The 23,791-nt window shown below is 38.6% G+C and overlaps 1 protein-coding gene across 1 annotated transcript; it reads right to left on the reverse strand.

The window, feature by feature from the left end:
- Window positions 1-74: 74 nt before the first annotated feature.
- ATP6V1H (ATPase, H+ transporting, lysosomal 50/57kDa, V1 subunit H) lies at window positions 75-23,043 on the reverse strand (the record flags this gene model as incomplete). The annotated part of the gene is made up of 9 exons (XM_009871951.1): window positions 22,916-23,043; window positions 17,526-17,628; window positions 15,967-16,056; window positions 11,252-11,365; window positions 9,495-9,599; window positions 8,415-8,468; window positions 5,429-5,526; window positions 3,756-3,948; window positions 75-253 (listed from the first exon to the last, which is right to left on the reverse strand). Coding segments are annotated over exons 1-9 (1,040 nt in total), but the record flags the coding sequence as incomplete, so codon positions are not given.
- Window positions 23,044-23,791: the final 748 nt, after the last annotated feature.

The following is a 23,791-nucleotide window of genomic DNA, read 5'->3' on the forward strand; positions in this document are numbered from 1 at the left end:
TATTTTATATTTATATTTATAAATTTATAATTTTATAATTCCATTTTTTTTAAAGTTCACACTGCAAAACATACCTAAGGTCCTGCACGCTCTCACCAAGCTTGTCCAGGAGAAATTTGATATCTTCACTTATGTCTTCATCATCATATTTCTGCTGATCCAAGTTCTCTAGTTGCTTTAGAACTTTACACTGAATCATGGCAAGAGCATATTCCTGGCGAGTTTCTCTCTCAGTAGATTTCTCTAACAAATTCTGTGGAAGTAAAGATTTATCTATTTTGTTTGTTTTAAGAACAGATTGCTTTTATACAAAGTACTACATTCAGGAAATTTTTATTTACACTTTTTAATTTACTAAGTGACAGAATTGACTACTTCCTGAAATAATCTCTCTGAAGAAATATGAATCTACTAGACAGCAGCTGCTCTACACTTGTATTCAGTAGCATAAATTGCCTAAGACTTAGACTTTTCTCCTTCTAGATGGTAGGCTACCTTCAAGACTAATTCACCTGATCTTTTCTACAAAGATCACTCAAAGAAAAAGGGTAGGTTTATATCCCAAATCCCAGATACTCTACCATAAACAACTACTGTTAACTGGGATTATCATTTTAGCTTTCTGTGCAGCAATAGGATAAAACAAGAAAGCCTTAAAAAAAAAACAACCAACAAACAAACAAAAACCCCACACTGCACAACCGAAAAACAACTTGAAGTTGTCTCCTTCCAATGCAAGAGTTACCATCTGGATTAGATCAGCTTCTTTTGAATTTGGGAATATTCCAACTAGATATTTTTATTGAAACATAAACTTGTTGATAAAACAGGAATTACGAGTACAGAATATAATAGTCAAGTTCCAACGTCACTTATTCATTACACTTCTACTCAATCAGTTTCAAATTATCTTGTTCAATCAGAGCTAGTCACCTGCACTTTTTGATAAAGCTGAAAACTTGAATTCCACACAGAATGCAAAGTCCTTAACAGAACATGCATTCATATAAATAAGCTTTAGCATCTACCAGAGACAAACAATGAAAAAATATAGAAGCAATACGATTGCATAGTAAGTCATATTAGTGTTTTTATTGGCCACATACAATTAGTTTTAATGAGAAAAAAAAAAAAAACAAGCACCCTGTTTCTATTTCAGTAAGAGAATTGAGTAGTAAGAGGTAATTTACAGAAAGTAATGCTAATTTTCTTGGAGTTACAAGTACTAACGAGAGCAAAAGAATAAATAATTAAGCTTAAAAAACAAAATCCAACAAGTTCAAGGAGCAAGTAGGTTAAGCTTCCAAAAAACACCTAGTCAAGAGAACTACAGGCAGATGTAGGCATATATAGGAAGTCATCCCAAATATTATTACCTATTTCATAGCAGAGTGAGATATTCAAAGCTTTTGTAGTAAAACTGAAAGGATCTTTTAGGAAAGTACAAACAGGAGCACATGACTAAGTAGAACGAATGAGTAAACTACTCGGTGATAACAAGATCTTAAGATATAACATGAGTTACAGGTAGGAAACAGATATAAAAAGACAAAGTATTAAAAGCTATGAAAAAAAATTTTAATAGGTAGAAAAAGTAATTTATTCAAAATAGACATCAGTACTTAACACCTGTTGCTTTACAGAAAAAAAAAAATTAGATTACAACTACATACTTCAGGCAATGAACTTGCCAAAGAGGTGAAATAGATTATTTATTATTACAAATTATGTAGGGTATGCAAGTTGTGAGGACTCACACTTTCAGTAATGCACAGAAGTAGGGATGACTTGGGGAAGCATCAGGCCTAGTCCTTTATCCAATTAGTCTATTTCTTTTCCATAAACTGATACTCCGGCCTCTCACACAAGTAAAGGGCTATTTAATGCCTCTGCTACTTGTTTTTATTTTGCTTCAGAACTCACAGCTCTTACATCTAATTTCCAATCTATTATTTCCTTGCTGTCAGTTTATAACCTCATTTTCATGGCAACACTCATCTTTGATGTTCTAGAAGGAAAACAGCTAGAATTTTCCCAAAGCCTGTAACAGAATCATCTTATTCTTTCTAAACCTTTATTTATTAAATTAACTTGGCTTCATTTTTGTCTCCTCTTGCAAAATACGCTAAATCTAAAAGCTAGAAAATATTTCTCCTACTTTTTATGACCTCAGAATTGGAAGAAGTTGAGTATAAACTGCTGAGCCCTCCAACTTTTTTTTCCTCAAAGCTGTCTTGCTGTATGTCCCTGTTTAATCCTAGCATTAAGATCCTAAAGAACACTAGAACACCTAGAGATCTACATATTAAGAACAATCCCTACTAGGTGTCTTGTTCCACTGACCTCCTCCAGCAGGATAAATAGCATCTTTTTATCACCCATCTTATCTACAAATTTTTCAAAGTAGTAGATGCTTCTGCATAGAGAGAGCATTTAAATTACAGAGTAAGTGCTTTCATACAGCTTGTTACTGCTGATCAGCAAGTCAGTAAGCAACAATGTCCCTCTTCCCATCCTTTTTTGCTTGCAACACCTCCTACTGGAACATAATCAGCACCCAGGAAAACAAATCGTTTCTAAGATCTACATCACAGAATCACAGAATGTCAGGAGTTGGAAGGGAACTCAAAAGATCATCTAGTCCAGCCCCCCTGCCAGAGCAGGATCACCTACAGTAGGTCACACAGGAACGCGTCCAGGTGGGTTCTGAATGTCTCAGAGAAGGAGACTCCACAACCTCCCTGGGCAGCCTGTGCCAGGGCTCTGTCACCCTCACAGTGAAAAAGATTTTCCTAATATTTTTGTGGAACCTCCTATGTTCCAGCTTGTATCCATTCCCCTTGTCCTGTCATTAGACATCACTGAGAAGATCCTGGCTCCGTCCTCCTGACACTCCTCCTTGACATATTTATAAACATTTATGAGGTCACCCCTCAGCCTCCTCTTCTCCAAGCTAAAGAGACCCAGCTCCTTCAGCCTTTCCTCAAAAGGGAGATGTTCCACTCCCTTCAACATATTTCTGGCTCTGCACTGGACTCTCTCAAGCAGTTCCCTGTCTCAAGATATGTAATTCTGTTTTAAAACAGGATTACAAGTTGTTACAGCACTCCTGTATCATGTGCAAGATGAGCATGCACATACAGCTGTGTCCACATGCACAGTTAATACCCACGAGCACAAACTGGTGCTCTCACAATGCAAACATCATGTCTCAGTGTTCAGTTCTTCCAAACTATCTTAAATAGGGCCAGAGACTTTCAGGTGACACAGACACAGTAAGTCAATTAATAACTCTGACACATTACCTCTTTCACCTCGACAGAGTCACCAAAAAAACCATTTTGGACTAGCAAATAAAAATAATTTTCAAGTCATTCAGCAGGGCAGATACATGTTTAAAATAATATTTTTTAATCAAAGCTTCGTAAAGCAAAATTAATCAGGTATTAGTAACTCCATTGTTTTACACTAGTACTAGAAAAACGAATCTTCAACTAAAGAAGGGAAATTATGAGTGCCCATGTTAATATAGGGGGTTTTTTTAGTTAACTTTATTTTAAGAAGACATTGAACAGCAGATACCTACTACCTGTAGCAAAATTTAGCTCTTAAAAAAAAAAAAAAAAAGAGGGAGAATTAAGCTTTAAATCCAAGATACTGATAAGGTCTAGTAGAAACAACTGTGCATAGGCAACATCTGACACCTACTCATTTAAGAGGGAAGCACAGTGCAATTCAAATCAACTGACACTTACCCGAAATGCTGCAAGGATGATTCTAGTTACTTTCTCTTTTACAGATTCCTGAAGGATATCTGAGAGCACCGGAACAATATTGTACCGACGGAGATATTCACACATTTGAGGGCTAAAGGCCAGCAGCCACACACAGAAAATCATCTGATACTGGAGCTGGAAGCCACATTTGTTGCTCAAAACCCCCATGATACTGAAAAATTAACACAGGATAAATTTGATTTTTAAATAATGACTGCATAGGTTGTACTGCTCCACTCTGAAACACTAAAAAAAAAAATGGTTAACAGGAACTTATTGGAAAGAGCTGCTAAGGCTGAGTACACAATGCATGCTTCACAGTATCTTGCATGAGTATTTATCATTGTACAAGCAGCTTGTTCCAAAAGCAATCTTTTAAGAAGACTGTTATTTCCTCCTTAGCCTTACAGCTATAAAGCAGCTTTTCCTATGTGAACAGATGCAGCACTGCATCCATCATTAGGTTCACCAAAGTCTTTTTCTAGTGTCATGTTTAGAGCATGATTTGTCAGTCTAGGAGAAACAGAGAAACACAGAGCTACAGCTTCAGAATTAAGGAGGAGGAGGAGTAAACGCAGAGAACAAAATCTACACATGCTAAACTTGTTTCCTTAATTGTACGTCTCCACAGAAGTGCCCAAAATGAGCTGAAGTAGTCATTATTAAACAAGCGAGCTCTCAGAAAATAGCTTATAGATATAACACATTGCCAGTATACAAGTACCACTAGAGAAGAAATAATATCAAAAAACATCTACGAAATCATGCAGAAGCTTTGTTCAGTTGAAGTTTTGAATATTTAATACACAATTTACAAGCTTAAAAAAGCTAACTCATTTAAAAAAAACAAAGAAACCCAAAACAAACTACTTCCAAGATCATTGCCCTCAAAATTAATACAAATTCAAACTTATTGCAACACAGCCTTATTGTAATGCTTTATTAGTTTATTAAAGAGCTTCCTTGGTGAAGAAGTTCAATAGCTTGATCCTGATACACCCAGACATCTTTTGAACTCTCACTTCACTGTCACCTTTGACTTTTCTCCATTTCAGAGTACAAGGGTATTTTTCTTAAAGTGCAAATTTTATAGCCACCATTTCCAATAGAGGCATGCATGGCAGAAAGTTATTTATAGACAAGACATTTTTTAATTGAGTAACATCTCAGCCTCATGTAGAGTTATTTATGAAGAGTACCTGGATAAAAGAATGACCTCCTTGAATACACATGTGAAAAAAATTGAGCTTAGCTATAGAACATGTTTCTCCTTTCACTAGTGTATTCAGACTGAACAACTCAAAACTGTAAGACAAGGAAGATTAGCAGAAACTCATTTTGTTAGCACTTCTTCTAGTAAATGAAAACCAGAGCATCTTCAAATAGAGACAAATGGTGGTATTCCCCTGTAGATATTTAAGCTGTTCTTCGTGAAGAGTAAGTAGTATTAAAGCCTCAACATTAGTACCTATATCTTCAAAGTTCAGTCTGTCTGACTGTATTAATGTTTGAAAACGTATTAATGTTTGAAATGTTTTGTATTCAAACAGAGCAGCTATCTTTTGAAAGAGAGTTCTAGTCCCAAAGAGGTCATTGGGGAATGTGCTATTGTAAGCACATGTATATCCATATCAATTGAAATGACTGCTCACCAATTTACTCCATCTGCTTCTACCCAGGCGAAACGATATTCATTGACCCGAAGCATCAGCTGCAGACACCCAGCAACACATTGTACGTACTGGGAACTCTGGGGGAAAAGAAGAACACATCACTTATACAAGAGGTAGTTCGTAAGTGCTGAAGTTCATTTTTCCAAACTAGGCTTTACTGGCCTACTTCAACACATATGCCTTCAGCAACACTTTTGAGCTCAACAGGCTCACCCTTACAGTGCTTTACATCTCTCTATCAAAACAAAACAAACAAAAAAAAACCCAAACACACATAAAAAACTCAAAAAACAAGGTGGGAAGCAAAATATAAATGGAGAAGAGTTTTGAACAGAAAAGAAGTGTTGTGCAAGTGATACCGTTTCACATTACCATAACAGATTTTTATAGCCCATTTGAACATGCCTTCTTTCAGCACATGTGAATAAAGGTTGTCTTTGGTTTGATTACACTGCCAGAGCCCTTTCACCCACAGAATCAAGAGGTATTCTATTGAGCAAGCTTTAGGATATAAAAAAACCTGGTTACTAAACTTGAACAAGTTTGCTAGAGGTCATTGTAAAAAAAGGATTCTTGGGCTCAGGTCCTCTCACTCGCATTCTCCAACTCAGAACAGCAGCGTTGTCATTACAATTCTATATTTTCCTAAGCATGTGTCAAACAGTAAGCACCATGTTTATCATACTGAAATGTATATTTATGCCAAAAAAATATACCAATAGAAAAATGAGTATACAAAATCATCCTCAAAGTTTAGCTTTGCATTTTAGTGTTTTCTTCTTTCATTAAGAGCTTAGCACAGTGCACTATAATATGAAAAGAATAAGACTAAAACTTTCCCATCAGGAAAACATCGAGAGATGCACCGTTGAATTTTATTTTCATTCAGACTCCTATATGAGCAGTTAAAGACAGAATCATTAAAAGGCTTTTAATCTCTGAAACCATTTATTTTATGTGCCACTGCTCAGAAGATGGGATGGGCTTTAGTCAACCTACTGTCCCTCCCGCTACAGCAACAGAAAGATCTCAAGGTACCACAGAAGTGGTTTCGGGTTTCCTTGTTTTTAACTCTCTCTCTTTTGCTCATCTTCTGGAATTACCTTCACTAATACTCAACACGTTTCTGATAAAACTGATTGTTGCTGTTTGTTTATGAAGTTGTGGATTTTTTCCTATAAGCCTTTTTCTTTACTAATTGTCTTGAAACTCTTATGATAGATCACTCACATAATACAACATCAAAGCTTTCAAATATTTAACAGAGGAAAGAAATCAGGCAATCCCATATGAAGAGAAAAAGAGAAGAGACAACAGATAGAATTTAAAATAAAGATTATTTTTTTCTGTGTCTCTCATCAGAGATTAAGACCTTTATGTAAAAACTAAGTCTGAACATACAGGTCCAAATCATCATACAAAGCATTCATTTTCCTGGGCAGGTATTCCGTCTCACAGACCATGCAAATAAAACAGCTATACACACATAGACAGCCCTCCCACCCCAAATAACATATTAACTTGTCACCAACCAACGTACTACTGAACTTGGCATCTTTTTTTTAAAAAAAAAAAAAAAAAAAAAGAAGAGTCTGTCATAAAAGCATTCTCTTCCAACACTATTATAATTGAAATTTCCTAATAGATCCCAGTCCTTATTTCCTGTTTACAATGCTGCAACTGCATCTCTAATTTATTTTGAAATATATTAGTTAGGGCCTGTTTGGAAATCCTGCATAATCTAGATCTGTAACAGGAACACTAATGAAGTCAAGACAAGACTTAGCCAACTTAATTACCCTAGAACATATCTGCACTACCAGTTCTGCCCCTTTGGGACCCTACAGTGGTACAGTACATCCATGCAGTGCTACAATACAACAAATATAGACTTTTAAGCAAGTGAAAAAAGCTCACAGCTCCATACCAAGTGGTGGCGTGTGCTCTTTACTCTTTTAAAGCTGTATGGCCAAGTGCTGTCTGCTGCATGAAACGTAGCAGTACGACACACAGACTCGCACATGAAATACTGAAACACTTACATTTCTGTGCTCAGGCTGTAATTTTACCCCCTATTCATGGTCATGTGTAAGAGTCTTCCATCTTCTCTATTTTAAACCCTAGTCAGGTGTTAATTTAAGAGGCTTTTGTCTTCAGGAAGCCAACACTTTGAAGTGATGACTACATTTAGAAGAAAAACTAATCCAGGGTTCATACTTAAGCCTGCCGAAAAACTGTGAACACTCTCAGACTGCAAAAGGAACAAAAGACCAAACTGAATTCTACTCCACTTTCCAAAGCTATGATAAACTGTCTCACTGTGCCACAAAAAACCAGAAAACTTCAGTTATGATGGTCACCTGGATTTGCTATACTGCCACAGGTCCTCTCTAAGCTCAAACATTATACATACGGGAAATTCAGTATAAATAAATACTGACGTGAAAAGGACAATCCATTTTCACCTGAATTCAAGCTATTCAAATATGAAAAGCTTACAGCTTTGGAAGCACTCTCGTAATTTCAGGCTATAGAGGTTAAGAGGCAATGTTAGCTTTAATATTTCACTTGCCCTTTCTAAGTTCTGCACATTACAAAAGCATAAAGCCTCAGGCACCTTCTACAAAATCAACAGCTTGCTGCTGAATAGACAGTATTGTTCAAATATTAAATTAATTGCATTTTTTTTTCAAGTTTTAACAAAGAGAATGCTAGATACATCTACAGTTTCAACAAGCCAAACAAACTTGTAAAATACATACTTCCACAGCTTGCATTTTCTGTGAAATCAGTATTTTAAAAATACTTTTGTTTCTTGGCGCCATCACCTGGCACTCTCATGTCACACAGTTCTGATTCCAAGTACCTTCTACTACTGACACCAGAACAGCTCTGCATCTTAATCCAAGGAGGGGATATCACCTGCCCAAAATAGCAAATTGTCAGGTTTCAAAGATATACTTACATCACTTGTGGAGACTGCTCCTGCATCCACAGAACTGCCCGTACCACGTAGTTTCTGAAAAGAAAAAAAAAAAAAGTTTTTACATCAGAGCTCTCCTTCACCCTTTCAGCACAGTTGTTACAAAGTTTCTTTCAATTCTCCAATCTCTCTAGTCATAAAATTAAAAGATTAAGAATGTATTAGATACTTTTCCTACTCAATATATTATGATAATATATTGTATTTATTTAACACATATGTCTAGAACAATATGCTTGGAGCTGATCCCGGTATATCAAGATTTAATTTTTACTTATTTATGTTTGGATTTACTCAAGACTTTTATCCGTCTCCATTTTAGAATTTGAAAACTTGTCTTGAATCTTCCTGAAGGAAATTACAAGATACTTCTTCCAGAGGGAAAAAAAAATAGAACTCCTTTTTAATAAACTCAGTTTGGGAAGCTATGAAAAATATACTGTTACTAATGCTACCGAATGTTCCTCTGCTGTCCAGAATCCACACCTAATACAACGCTATCTTAGAGAATGACAAATCACTGGGTTTTGATAAGAATTGACAGGAAATTTTCCAAATATGAATAAAAGGGAGAACAATTCATCTTTGAAGGATGAGCCAGCCATACTGAGCTAATGCCATAAAAATACTGTCCAAGTCAGGATTTATTTAGTTTCAAGACACAGGACTAAAAAACAAAAAGCTTTGTACTACAGTAAAGTGGAAAGAAATTGATATTCACTTCCTGATGTCATGTAATTAATCTTCCTGGCAAAAGCTCTGTAAAACAAAACAGTACAGGGAGACAAAAAAAGCCTTATCACGTTTTCTCAGTGTCTGGAAGTAAAAACAGTGTTGACCAACAGAAAAGGCAAAAAGCCTTATTTTACACTTGAATTTACAAGGGCTAAAGTAGAAAATAGAAAATATTAAGTTAAAAACTATGAGTTTGAATGACAAAGCAAAATTTCATTTTTTAAAAAAGAAAACCCAAAATACACCTCTTGTTTGTAAATCTATATATTCATATTCTTGAAAAGCTTCCAAAGTCACTGCAATGTTTAAAGAGAAGCAGGTTTCTACCTGTGAACTCAGCTGAGTTTTAATCCAGTTGAAATAGTAATTCAAGTCACTGCCTTCCATAAGTTCTCTCCCCCAGGCAGCCAGTTTGGCAATAATTCTTGCTGCCTGAAAAAGAATGCAATAAACAGATTTTTCAAACACTCTAATTTCAAGATTCAGTGAGAAGTCCTATACACTCTGGAAACCAACTTTGAGTAAAAGATGGCCCTTTACAGAAATCTACCTCATACCTAGTAATTTTGTTTCTTCAGTTTTCTGATGCTTTGACCTCCTAGTGACTCATGTATTTTCACCTCCAGGTGCTTTTCCACCAGCAGCTTTCCAGACACTCTTCACCCAGCCTGTAGCATTGCCTGTGGTGGTTGTAACCCAAGTGCAAGATCCAGTACTTGGCCTTGTCGAACCTCACGTAATTGCTATGGTTCATCGATCCAGCCAGTCCAGAACCTCTGCAGAGCCTTCCTACCCTCTGGCAGATCACCACTTCCACCCAGCTTCATGTCATCTGCAAGCTTACTGACAGAGCACTCGATCCCCTTGCCCAGATCATCGATAAAGATACTGAAAAGAAATGGCCTCAATATCAAGCCCTGGGGAACACAACTTGTGACTTCAAGCCATAATACAAGTTTTACTGGTGGAAACTATGGTTTCCATTAGAATTTGCAGTAATACAAAAGCATATTTTTCCTCCACAAGGGGGGGAAAAAAAAAAAACACAACAAAAGCCAGGTGAAATGGCCAGTTCTCACCACAGATGACTCCATATACATCAGCAGCACCCAGCGTCTCAAAGTACAGCAGATACCGTACAAAGCATATGGTTGTACTGGGTTTGGCTGGGGTGGACTTAATTTTTTCATAGCAGTCCATATGATGCTGTGGTTTAGACCGGTGACCAAAACAGCACTGATAGCACACCAGTGTTTCAGCTCTCACTGAGCGGTGCTTGCACAACCTAAATGGCTTCTCTGTTTCTCGCTCTACACTTCCAGTGAGTAGACTGGGTGGGGGACCAAAAGCAGACACAGCCAGGAGACGTGGCCGAAGAGATATAGCGGTATCCTCCTCCTTTTTTTCCTCCTTCATTTATTAAACTGTCTTTATCTTGACTCACAAGTTTTCGTGCTTCTGCCTTCCCAATTCTCTCCCCAATCCTGCCATGGAGGGCAGTGCAAGCAACTGGGTGAGGGCTTTCCTGTCAGCCAGGGTCAACCCACCGCAAACAGCAGACATTATATCTTCCCTAGAATGCTTACAAGCCATTTTAAGCAGGTTTCAAGCAGCACTGTAGTAATTTCAGCATATGAGAGAATGAGGATCATCACAGTAAAGATATTTCCCTTTCACAGTATTGAAAGCTTAAACTCTAATAATTGTACAGCATGAGAAACATTGATTAGCAGTTGTGACAAAAGTTATTTTTCTAGTTATGTCTTAATTAATTCGGAAATCCTTGCTTTCCTGAGCCTTTAAAAACTGTTCTAATCTCCCAGAAAAAAAAAATGTCCATAAACAATGTAACTTTTCTTTCCAAAATGTCCTCAAGTGAAGCTTGTATTAAGAATGACTCATCTAGATTGCAAGAGGAACTTTCCAGTCCAGGCAGCTCAGCTTCAAACTCCAAAATCTGCTAAAGAAAAATAAAACTTTCCAGTCCAGGCAGCAGTTTAGCTTCAAACTCCACAAATGCACTAAAGAAAAATAAAACTAGCATTTTTCTCAACTATATTCAGAGATAGGTTCTTCTAACTTACCATATGCACAGTGAAAAGATCTTGTCGATTCAACATCGGCAGAAAATAGGACCATGCAGTGTTTTTACCACGTTTTGCGTAATCAAAGAAGATACAAACACGCTGATGATTTTCCTGTAAAAATTGGGAGAGGAGAAGAGACTCGTAAAACATTCAACATAATGCAGTTATTTCCTCCTCATTATGTTGGCAAACATTTTCAGAGTGTACCCTGGCTTGTAACATCCCATGAATTTTTTTCCATTTTGACACTTCCTTGTGGATACAGTTCATTTCAGCACTCCCAAGATTAGAGATCCGGGGGGGGAAAACTTTGAAATCCTAGTTATACTTCAGTACTCCAGCATCTACTTGAATAAAAACAGATGTATCCTTCTGATGAAGCAAGCAGAAGGAAAGAAATGAGAGACAAGCTAAATACTGTAATCTTCCAGAAGACGACTACTCTACATCCAATGAATTATGCTCGAATGAAGTCCATACAAAGTTTTCCACGTATTGCTACTTCCACACAAAAGCCCGTTGTTCAACTTGGCTGCATATGCTACAAGTGAAACTGCAGAGACATTGGCTCCACTCCTCTCAGTGGGAAGGGGGTCTTCTCTCTCAGATGAGGCTGCAACTGACTCAGCCATTATCTTAGACAATGTGCACACCTAGGAGACGACATAACCACCAGGAGTCTGTTCTCCAGGGCTTCTAGGCTGCACCACAAGGGATCACAAGTACCTGAATCTGGCCACTGTGCACAGTTTCTTCAAGCATTTCACCTAATAACCACTGCAAAAAGCAGCTACTGTGATTCGCCTTAAAGCAGAGCAGAGAAGAGGCCATGCAAATCTGACAGAGAAAGAGGAGCTCCATTATTTCCCAATAGCCTAGAATATAGACAGTCTTCCAGAAAAAAATCAGATATGTGGATTCTGGCTTTTCATCAACACTTCCACATACTCTCTAGCCTCCTGGATAGTAAGCATTCATTCTAAAGAGATGTCTCCCCACTGAAATCAAGCTACTTCAATCAGGTGTACATCTTCGATCAAGGATGGCAAAACTGTTTGAAATGCTGCAGTCAGGAAATCCACATGAGAACAGTGGCTCAATCTTCACTACCTAATGAATCTAATTTTCAAACTCCTGCAGCTGAAGTGCTGACCTCCATCAGTTAGGCACCTTATCACAAACTCTATGGGCCAAGCACCAACTAAGCAAGCCTGCTTGTTGGAATACAATCCATTAAGCACAAAATGATCTGAAGGTATCCCTGATCCAAACACTGGCATCTTACTAAGGATCAGAGTTGCAACCAACCCTTCCTGGAAAATGTGAAAGTCACTGCACCACATGGGCTGCAAACTGCCGTCCTGATCACTGAGTGGGGAAGTTCAGGTGTCACTATTTATCTAACAGTCATAATCCTTACAGTGATTAATGCTCTATACATCATGTGTCAAAAAGCACTCAAAAAAGTCTCCCAAAATTTGCTGTTCAAACGATGAAACAAATTTTAAAAAGTAAGATGGTAGGAACACAGTGCCTTGGTGGAGAGCATCCACTCTGTGAGGGCTAGCTTGATGAAAAATGGCAGTTCAATCCAATAAATCACTCTTTGCATCTATGCTGGTGATACACAGAGCGTAGCTACAAAGATCAAAAATCAGCTAGATCAACGAGTTCAGTTTACAACACAGATAAGGGTGAGACAGACGGGTCTAGAAGCAGATAAACTGAACTAACTTCAACATGCTGTCATTCAGAAGACTAGTCTGGTTTCCTGTTAAGGTGTGCGGTAACGACGGGAGGGAAGGAGCAGATTGCTGCCTAAGGCCCCGAAACACGTAGTGCTGCACCTTCCAAGGCAGCTACTGACTACACTGACAAAAAGTCTTAAACGCTCACATGAAGAGTTGAATAATTTAGCATCTGTCATTTCTGAAGAAGCATAATGAAGCTCACTTGGGTGGTACTGCTACCAACTATGGTGTAGGTTCTGAAAGATTTCATAAGAAACAGACTGTGCAGTGTGACAAGGTCACTAATCCAGAAAAATTGTTCCAAGTATTCATGACATGAATAGAATAAGAAACGTTTCCTCAGGGACTCCAGTACGTTAACACTCTCCATCTTCATAAATAAGCAGAATAACATTCTTGTAAGAAAATCACCAAATTAATACCACTTCTGTCAGATTCCAAAAGAAATCTTTCTCAGAATGATGAACAAATATGTAAGCAGAACTGCTGGAACAATCCTAGACACCCAGTTAGGCTTTTGGTATGCTCAAAACACATTTGATACGATTTTTACAACAGCACATAAAAAGCTTAGAAAGACAGCAGAACCACCACAGTCGTCATCAGCACAGACAAAATCTGCATATTGTTACCTATAATAGTTTCTAGAAGTTTCATCTATCAGAAGCAGTATTCAAAAATTATTTGTTCATCTCACGAAAATTGCACAAAACAAGTTTACTGAAAGAGTCAATGGCATCATGACAGGCTATGTCTTTGAAAAATTTCCTGCTTTAAAAAAAAAAAAAAATCTTTGCATGTACTGAATGAAGACTACTTGGGCAAACATAGGAGACTTCATATCCACTAATGAGGATTCTTCTATACTTGCAGTCTGCAAAGATCCTGCACTAAACTCAGAGCCACAGAGTCAATGGCCCATATGCTGCTTTCTGACAAGAACTTTGAAAATGAGCAACCATGGGTCGATACGGCATCACTGCCAACATGTTCTGCCATCTGAACGTGACCACAAGTTCTGTTTCGGCCTCGTCTAGTGGAGATACGGAGGATTAGGAAGTCCCTGAAAGATATCATGCAGATGCCTGTACAGGCCCTCTACACCAGCAGCAAGATATCCCTGAAAAACATAATCACAGAAACCACTGGAAAAGCCAGTGCAGCCTTTTAGACACTAAAGCAAAATTTCTCAAGTGAAAAAGGCATCTAATTTCAAACAGAAGCAAATATAGAAATGTCAGTGCACAGTATATTCTCCTGTATCACTATAAAGCCTGGACAATTTAAAGTCATTATGTTTCACATTAATAATTTCACATGTGCCCCTTCTGTGGCAAGGCCCTGTGGTAAGCCCCTGAATACAGGAATGTCAGTGCATGACCATGAAGTCAAGAAAATACGTTCATCTTCATCTAGATACATGACAGAATTAACCCGGCAAATAAGAGGTTACTTAAAACTACTTTCTGTGACCACCTAGAACTAATGCAATTGTCCTGGGAGCGGGCCAATAAAAGCCTTTACCTGTGGGGTATTAATTCCAGAGCAAGGGAGATGATATCGGCTATTGGATATTGTGGCTATAGGCTATGTCAAAGCATTTGTACTAATGTCAAAGCACACAAGCAAAACCAGACCAGCAAGCACTCACAAGAAGTTCCAATGAAGGGCAAGTGAAATGATTGCTTCTGTGGCCACAGACACGTCTCTCACAGAAAATGAGACCCATTCCACACAAAAGTAGTCACAATAAACACAAAGTTCTCACATGCTAACACAAAGTTTGTCATCAAATGCATAAACCAAAGCAAAGCACTCCTAACTCAGTGTCCTAATCAGAAATAACACCGAGGCTCCCTTTTTTGTTCTCTGCTTCTTGAAGTTTGTGTCACGTCTGAGAAAACGTAAATCTAAAGAAAAGAGGAAGAGGGTTAGAGTGACAAAGCCACAGATGGGGATGAATAAACTGCCACCACAACCACTAGCTAATATTCCAGCAGCCAGGGCACATACTTGGAGCTTTTATGTTCAGATGGGCACCTCAAAGAACACCATAATTCCCACATTATACATACTGTAGAAAGGTTCACGCTTTTCAGATTGCCTGTTGACTATACTGACCACTCAGAGCTGGAATTAGAACTCACAGGGTTTACCTCCTCAGGCAATGCCCTAAACTGTTATCACTAGACACATTTCACTGTAATCCTGTATTAAAACATAACATAAAACAGCAAAGAGAAACTGTCAGATAGCCAGATATTCTATATGAATGCCAGGAGAAAACCTTGTACAACTCAACCCATCTTGTTACAATATCACTCCAACCACTTTCTCTTAGTCTATTAGAGAGCAAAACAATGCAAAGCTATGATTTTCTGATTAAGTTTCCTTTTGACTTGTCCCAATCAGCACAGTCATCCTCGCACCAAATTTAATAGCCTACTCTTAAAAGTCACTGTATCCCATAGCTACAAAAAGTTATATATTTCATTGAATCAAAAGTTCCTGATTTATAATTCAACCATACAGAATTTCAGCATATGTTGTCATAAACAGTCTAACTTAAGCTGGAAACCTGAAGCTGTACAAACTACACCTTCTTGCTGAGGGTGGCCAAATTAACACCTTTGCAAGAAAAGTTTCAACAACTTGAAAGTTAGAAGTCACATCCTATCTATACAACAGGAAAGGGCTGTGGTCACATATAATCCCTTAACATCCAAGTTCTTCATCAAACATTGAGACCCCACATAAAAACATACAGGTCTCTTTTATTTCCAGAATATACAAGACCAAGTTACCCATACAACTTTAAGTCTAACATTCAATTTCTGAAGGCAAAACTGAAAATTTAAAAGAATATTTTAATACTGTATGACAAAAACCTGGAAAGATCTGAATTAGGCTAAGAAAACATTCAGGTATGCATTTAAAGACTTAAAGAGGTTATTGACCTACTTGCAGCATATCATCAACCATAGTCAGAATGTACTGAACCGTCTGTTCCTTGGAGATATGAGTCATCAAGTTTATAAATGTTTTAGCACACTAGAAAAATAAGAGAGACATTAAAAAGAATATTAGCAATTGTCTTCATTCCTTTTGATAATATAAAACTGGACCCCATTAATTCACAGCTAAGTCTTACATAAGCATTGAGCATTCAAACATCTTTTTCAACTTCAGTAAGATGAATACATTTGACATTATATTATAAAGAAAATTTTCTGTCACATTGATCATTGCCCTTTACAAACTGTCTTATGGCTTTCAGATGAATTAACAAGTACTTGCTAGTAAAAGTCATCAAAGTGCTTTGTTGAAAGACTGATTAGAAAAATCTCCATCAGTGTCCTTTTATATGGCAGTGAGAAGAATCAAGTAAAACGATAAATCAGCAAACTCAGACACGGTATGAGAGTTTCAGCAACTTGAATGGGAGGGAAAACAGGTAATTTTTACCTGTTTGCTTCCCATATCTTGTAGAAAAAAACCTTTGTTCATATTTGAGCTGTTTTCTGCCTCCTGAAAAACTCTACAATTTCACCAACAGATATAATAGGCTGAACCTGTCACAGCACTACTTTTTACACTTCTTCCTTCCCCTTCACCACATTCAACTAAAACTGAAATAAAAATGGAACTCTAAACTGGTACACTGTAATTATATAGTGCTCTACAGTGTTCACTAAATATGCTTTTGTCACTATGCAAATCATGGTCCATTACATTGCAGTCACACAACACAATTTGGGGAAGAAACAAACATCACCCCTTGGGGGGGAAAAAAAGAAAGAAACCACCGCACACCAAAACCACAGAATAGCCTTAAAGTAGATAAAAGAGTTGGAAAGTTGTGTGTGGAGCGTATTTCCTAATCTCCACCTTCTCTCCTGCCTCCTTCAATCCTCTTGACATCTGACACGGTCTGCTATAACCTCAGGCTTGGAGACCAAGTTCCACTGCTTCAAGTACCACTAAATCGTCTTCAGGCATCGTGCTGGGACTCCATAAGCCAAGTAGCACCAGTTATGTATCAACCTTTTATGAGCTCTGTCCAGCGCAGATGTCTCGCATCTTATCACACTTAAAATGACACTAGACACCTGTTTTTAACTGAATCCATCTTAGCAGCCACTGGACTCTACTGCTGGAACTACATTATAATTATTCAGCTAATCAGAAGTCTCACTGGTAGTAGGTCTTATCAATAAGCTATAGGGAAAACAGCTCAAAAAAGTACAAGTGTGCATGATTAAGCAAACTGAGATGAGGAAAGACTTGAGGTAGTTTGTTCCACAACAGAGGCAGTCAGATGACATTTAATAATTATTTAATACGTTTTAAAAACAATGTCCAACCTACATTCAGGGGCGGGGGGAAAGGATAAGATGTTATTGGAGACATATAAAACTTCCTCTTAACTGTTTAAAGCCAACAATAAAACAGAGTTGGTACAAAAATTTCCTTCCATCGTCCTCTCAGAAAGACAGATTATTAAAAGAAATGAAAGTTACTTGATTGCCTTCTGTCTGCAACAACTCCTGTTTTTCTTCTGGATTTCTCTTCTGTTCAAATCTTTGAATAAATTCACAATCTTCACCTGAAATCATCTGCCCTCTGAAAAGCAAAATATGAAACCATAAGTCACATTAACAGTAAATTATTTCAAACTGCACTGGGTTTATATGGCAAGGTTTTGGCAGCAGGGTGGCTTCAGGGGTGGCTTCTACAAGAAGAAACCCACACGTCAGACAGAGTCAGTTCCACCCAGCTCCAGGACAGACCAGATACTGGCCAAAGCTGAGCCACTCGGTGAGGATGGCAGCACCCTTTGATAACATTTAAGGAGGAGTAAAAACTGCTGCACAATTGCAGCCCGAGACAGAAGTGACAGCATGCAAGAGAAACAACTCTGTAGACACCAAGGTCAGTGAAAAGTGAGGGGGAGGAGGTGCTTCAGGCACTGGAGCAGATTCCCCTGCAGCCCTTGGTAAAGACCCCAAGTTGGAGCCTGTAGTTATGCCCTAAAGGAAGCTGCAGTCCCAGCCAGCAACTAAACACCAAGTAGCTGTTGCTCATTCTTCCTCACTCCCAGTGGGATGGGGAGAATTGGGGGGGGAATAAAACTCAAGCTAAGAAAAATTGAATAACTAAATTAAATATGGTTTAATTAAAGAGAGAAATAAAACCCAGGAAAAGACAAGTGATGCATAATGCAATTGCTTACAACCTACTGACCGATGTCCAAGCAACAATCCAACCCCTTCCAGCCAACTCCCCCCTGCTTATACACTGAACATGAGGTTCTATGGTGTGGAATATCCCTTTGGCTGGTTCGAGTCAGCAGGCCCAGCCATGCTCCCTCCCAGCTTCTTGTGCACCTGCATGCTGGCAAAACACGGGAATTTGAAAAGTCCTTGATTTCCTAGCAACAACTGAAAACATCAGTATGTTCTTCCCATACTGAATTAAAAAAAACATCATTTTAGCTCCTAAGACAACAAAACAGCTCAGTCTCAGCTGAAACCAGGATATTATGTCTTGAGGATTATCTTGTCACAGAGACATCTTTTACCTACTGGCTTTTCAAACACACAATACGAGTAGTCCAGTACCATGTGCCCTCTTCCTGTATTCTAGCTGCTTCATAAGGAAAAAACCCCACACATATGCACTGAAGAAAGGTAATTAAGTCTACTAGACAGAAGATTCATAAAGCCAGTGGTAGTTATCAACTAGTTTCTACTAAAATTTAACTAATTATAGATGAAAATGTAATTAGCTAATGATGACAATGCTGCTACCACGTGCTTTTTAGATGGACTTGTGTTTTTGCCTATTCAGGATGTATTTCAGTAGTTCTTGAAAGATTAGGACAATTATTCACCACAAACAGTGGACTTAAGGACCATAATTAGAAACCTTTCATGATTCAATCAATGCTGGCCAAGCCAGGGACTCCTAGATGATACTGACATACAGTAACCAAATGAGCTGCTTGTTTATAAGAGTATTGACATTTAGGAAGCACTTCAAAGACAAGGGGAGCTCTTAATTTACAGCTTTAATGCCTGAAAAAGCCTCAGAAACAGAAAGAGAGATGCTTCTTTACAGCCAGGCTTTTAGAAGAGGTTTGCACACTTTTAAGGAAGATGGCTTTCAAGCTTTTGCTTTAATCCTACATTAGACCACAAGGAGAAAAAAAAAAAAAAAGAATAAGGGATATTGATGTTGCCTTGAGAGGAAAAGTTAGGGTTTACTCTTTATCGCTTTGTAAGTGCCATTCAAAAAGCCACTTGCCAACTCACAGGAAACAGTACAAAGGATTCGACAGCTTTGTAAACAAGCTCTTAATATTTTATCAGGGATCTCATACAGTAATTTCAAATGCATCCATTTCCATTCACCTCGTTTTAAAACCAAAACAACTGATTATGTAGTAAACCTTAGCAACCCGTGGGGGAAAAAAAAAACCACCACCATGAAAACCACAGAGCAGCCTCAGATAGCTCGTACCAGCTACCATGATGCTATTACCACATTTTCCTCATCCTCTCTTCAGAGACAGGAATTTCCCAGCACCTTTACACAAACAGTAGAAGTAATAAAAGCCTGAGACACTAAGGCCTGTCTTTGAGAGCACTAGCTACAGCAGATTACGCTGAAGCTATGTAAGACTTAGCAAGCACGAATTTGTACGATCAACATCTTTAAAACCTCTTGGTCTCTCAAGATGATTCAGAAACCTGTGATTCCTTATTTTTATTATACGTTTCCTCTAGCAGCTCTTGTTCCCTCTTCTTCTTGAATGATTTAACAACAGTCATTCTGGAAGTCCAAAATATTTAACCCATTTCAGAATGTTCCCCCACCTCCAGGAAAGTAAAGTGGATATTTTAACATCAGAATTCACAAACGTATATGTAAAGTACTCAAAGACACATCAGAAGCCAAGTACAAATTGGCCATCAGGTATCTAACCTGACTAAATATGAAATGTTGTCAAAAGCTGTATAACTAGAAAACCTACACTTCAACAAGATGCAAGTTAAAACTCTGAAACGAGTTCGCTTTTCCACAGAACTCATTTACTACCCTTGAAAAGTAAAACCAGACTTGCTTAGAGCAAGCTAACACACCCTCCAAAGGCATCCTTACACCCCGAAGCAAATGCTGAAAGCAACCACACCATACACAACAGAGACCACTGTATTTTCAACTACCAGAGGGCATCGACACCCCTAAGCTGCTACAAGTCTCAAGATCCAAAGGCAGGAAAGTCTGTACAGAACCACATTCAGTTCCCAGAACTCAGGCAGACCTACACATCGCCTTCCAGCATCTATTCCAAGTCTTGCTACTTTCTTCTCCCTCAGCCACAGACCCTATCTGGAATTCTAAACAAAGAGTGTACATTTTAGCATTTAAAAAAAAAATATATATATTTCTACAGCCTAATTTTGAAGTGAACAGCCAGAGTGACAAACTGGTAATATGTACAAGTTGCCATACCCAATTGGTTCACTTTTGTGCCAACAATATACACAGCAAATATCAAAAGTCATCAGTTGTGCATTAGTGTAGTTTGACATTGAGTTTACAGTTACAACCTTCAGAGATGGAATAAACAATATACCAGTTAATCTTTAGCTTGCACTGACTCTACAAGAGAAGTCAGGCTACTAGAGTCTGATCATTTTAAGCCATTTTACTTTTGCATTAAAGAATAGAAAGAGCAGAAAAGAACATCAGAATGCCTTCCTGTGTGACCCAGACTCCAATGCTGTTGTGACTGATGTAATCTTTAAAGCATCTTTATACATACACAACTATCACAGCAATTTTTTTTAAAAAAAGAAGAAATAAAAATACTTCATCAGAATTTCTTGTGAAGTTCTTTGACTCCCAGCAACATAAATACTACCCATAGTTTAAGGAACACAAATTATATCACGCCTGAGTTGATATGTTAACTTTGGGGAAAAAAAAAACATAAAAATGTTTCCTCAAATGTAAAAATGCCTGAAGACTTGAAGTACACCTCCATATATTTATATGCAAGCTTACCACGTTAAATGCACAGACTGCCAGAATAGGACCCAAAAAGAAAGCAAGAGAAGCGTCCTTCAAAATCAGCAGCATCCCATCTTCCTTCCAATCTATAGACCAGAACAAACCACTCCGAGCTGTTGCTAACAGGTGCATTAGAAGCAAGCTGCTTCCTCTTATTTATTAACGTGCTTCATTCCAGAAACGAATCAATATAGCTGCAGTGATTTTTCAACAAAACTTCAAAGACACTATCACACCCAAACCTACCTGTTGTAAAAAAGACACGTCCAAAACCAGCTACAATTTTATTTCCTCTTTAGAAGCACTGAGAGTTCTGCTGATGTTTTCCAATAATTAATGATAAGGAAACTCCTCAGCCAAGGAACTACAACTATCTTCATGATGCTCCATAATCCCTCTGGCACCATTTAAGTTCATCCTTGAAGCGATCTTAGCCTGACAGCCAGGCTGTTATCAGTAAATACAAGACACAAAGACTACATTTATTTCAGAGCAATAATAAACAGGACACACTGTCATTGACATACAGAAGGCACCAAGCATTGATCCGCCTCGCAAGAAGATCACAGACACTAGCCAGATGCACTACAGTAGCATACAAAACCTGGGTAACCCATCAAAGAGTCAAATTCTACATCTAGAATCTGAAAATGAACCATCAGCCCTGCCTCCTGGTCAAAAGAAGTTACACATTGGAGCAGTCACTTCCTGAAGGACTGCACCTTGTGGAAGGGATCAAGACTGGAGCAGTTCATGAAGAACTGTAACCCATCAGAAGGACCACAGTGGAGAGGTTCATGGACAGTCTCCCACGGGAAGGACTCCACACTGGAGTAGGGGAAGAGTGTGAGGAATCTCCACCCCGAGGAGGAAGGAGCAACAGAGACAATGTGTGATGAACTGACTTAAACCATCATTCCCCATCCTCCTGTGTCACTGAGGGGAAGGAGGTAGGGAGACTAGGAGTAAAGTTAAGCGTGGGAAGAAGGAAGTGGTTGGGGGAGGTGTTTTAAGGTTTGGTTTCATTTCTCATTACCCTTCTCTGATTTGACTGGTAATAAATTAAGCCAATTTCCCTAAGCAGAGTTTGTTTTGCCTGTGATGGTAATTGGTAAGCGATCTCCTTCGTCCGTATCTTGTCCCACTAGCCTTTCATTGTATTTTCTCTCCGCTTTCCAGCTGAGGAGGCGAGCGACAGAGCAGCTTTGGTGGGCACCTGCCACCCAGCCAGGGCCAATCCATAATACCTTCCAAAGCAAACTCTGAGCTTACCTGAAATAGTAAGACAGCTCTCCCCACACTGAAGTATTTGTTTCAGTCTCCTCCATGATCTACCTGTTTCTGTTGCTCTCCAGAACACTCTTCCTTTAGTGGAGTTACAACTTATTTTCCTGGACTATCAGCCCAGCTTTGCTAATACAATTTGTAATCACACATAAGGCACTTGAGCAACAGAGACAACATACCTACACACAAAACAACTCTTACTGAAAACTTTTCTAATGTCAGCACTCATCCAACAAGGATAAAATTAAGAATGGTGTTGGAATAAAGAGGAAAAAAAATTTACGGTTTTACCACACAATTGTGCAAACGTACATCGTTATTACAGCATTCAGAATGGAGTTCCCTTCTTGTAATAAGTCATGAGAAAATTTTCCCCAGCCATTTCCATTTAATGTAGACATTTTCCAACTATTTTTGTGGGACCAAGAAGGAATTTTCCTCACTGTAACCCAATGTTCCATTGTAACCCAAAGTCCCCAAATGTGCAACACTTAAGGAACGAAAAGAAAGGAAAAAAAAAAAAAAGTGGAAAGTTTTTACTTACTGGAGATATGACTGCCAGTTTACTTTGTTTGCCCGAACTTCAGCAGCTTTGGCAGCAATGATGTTTGTTGGGACAGCAGCATCTACAGCACCTCGGATATCCATCTTGTCTGGTAATTAAAACGTACCTAAAAATACAAGTCAGATATTTTGTCTAAGAGTATTCAGACATTAGAAACACATGAATTACAACTTCAGAGAAGAAATACAAGTTATATAAATAAAAAACCATGCTATGTGGACTAAGAAGAAAACTCAGATTATTGCTATACAGAAAGCAAACTGCAAAAAATAAATGTGAACATACGTTCCTTATCAGGACATAATATGTTACTATAGCCAGTGACCTTCGCCATTTCTCCTTTCTCCTTCCTTCATGGTTTCATCTCCACCTGACTTTGATGCCAAAACAGTAAGTGTGTTTGCAGAGGCTTGAGATCCAGACAAAGCAGGATTTCCTTGCAACCTAAACCACATTGAACCTCTCCACGTAGCCCATTTCTGGACTTTTTTGGCTCCCTTTACATAAGCAAGCAGGAACAAACTGGCACATTCCTAACGAATAGACCTTACTTGTATGACTGAACAAAAATACGATTCTAAGAAAGGGGAAGAGAGGGGAAGTAGCTACCCGGAACAAATGGCGCACACAACTATCTTCCCTTTGAACCTACTTCTGTGAGCAGACACCCACAAAGACAGCACCACTGACTATGTCCTTCAACGAGCACCGGGCCCTCCCCAGCTCTGATGTGACCCAAACAGGCCCCTTTGAACGCTCCTGGAGCCGCAGGGGCGGGCAGGGCGGCTCAGAGCGGTTTCGGGAGCCCAAGTGGCCGAGAGGACCTAGGCAGGGGACAGGGGAGGGGGGCGCGAC

This window comes from Apaloderma vittatum, unplaced genomic scaffold (assembly GCF_000703405.1).
Source record: "Apaloderma vittatum isolate BGI_N311 unplaced genomic scaffold, ASM70340v1 scaffold35140, whole genome shotgun sequence".
Classification (NCBI taxonomy): domain Eukaryota; kingdom Metazoa; phylum Chordata; class Aves; order Trogoniformes; family Trogonidae; genus Apaloderma; species Apaloderma vittatum.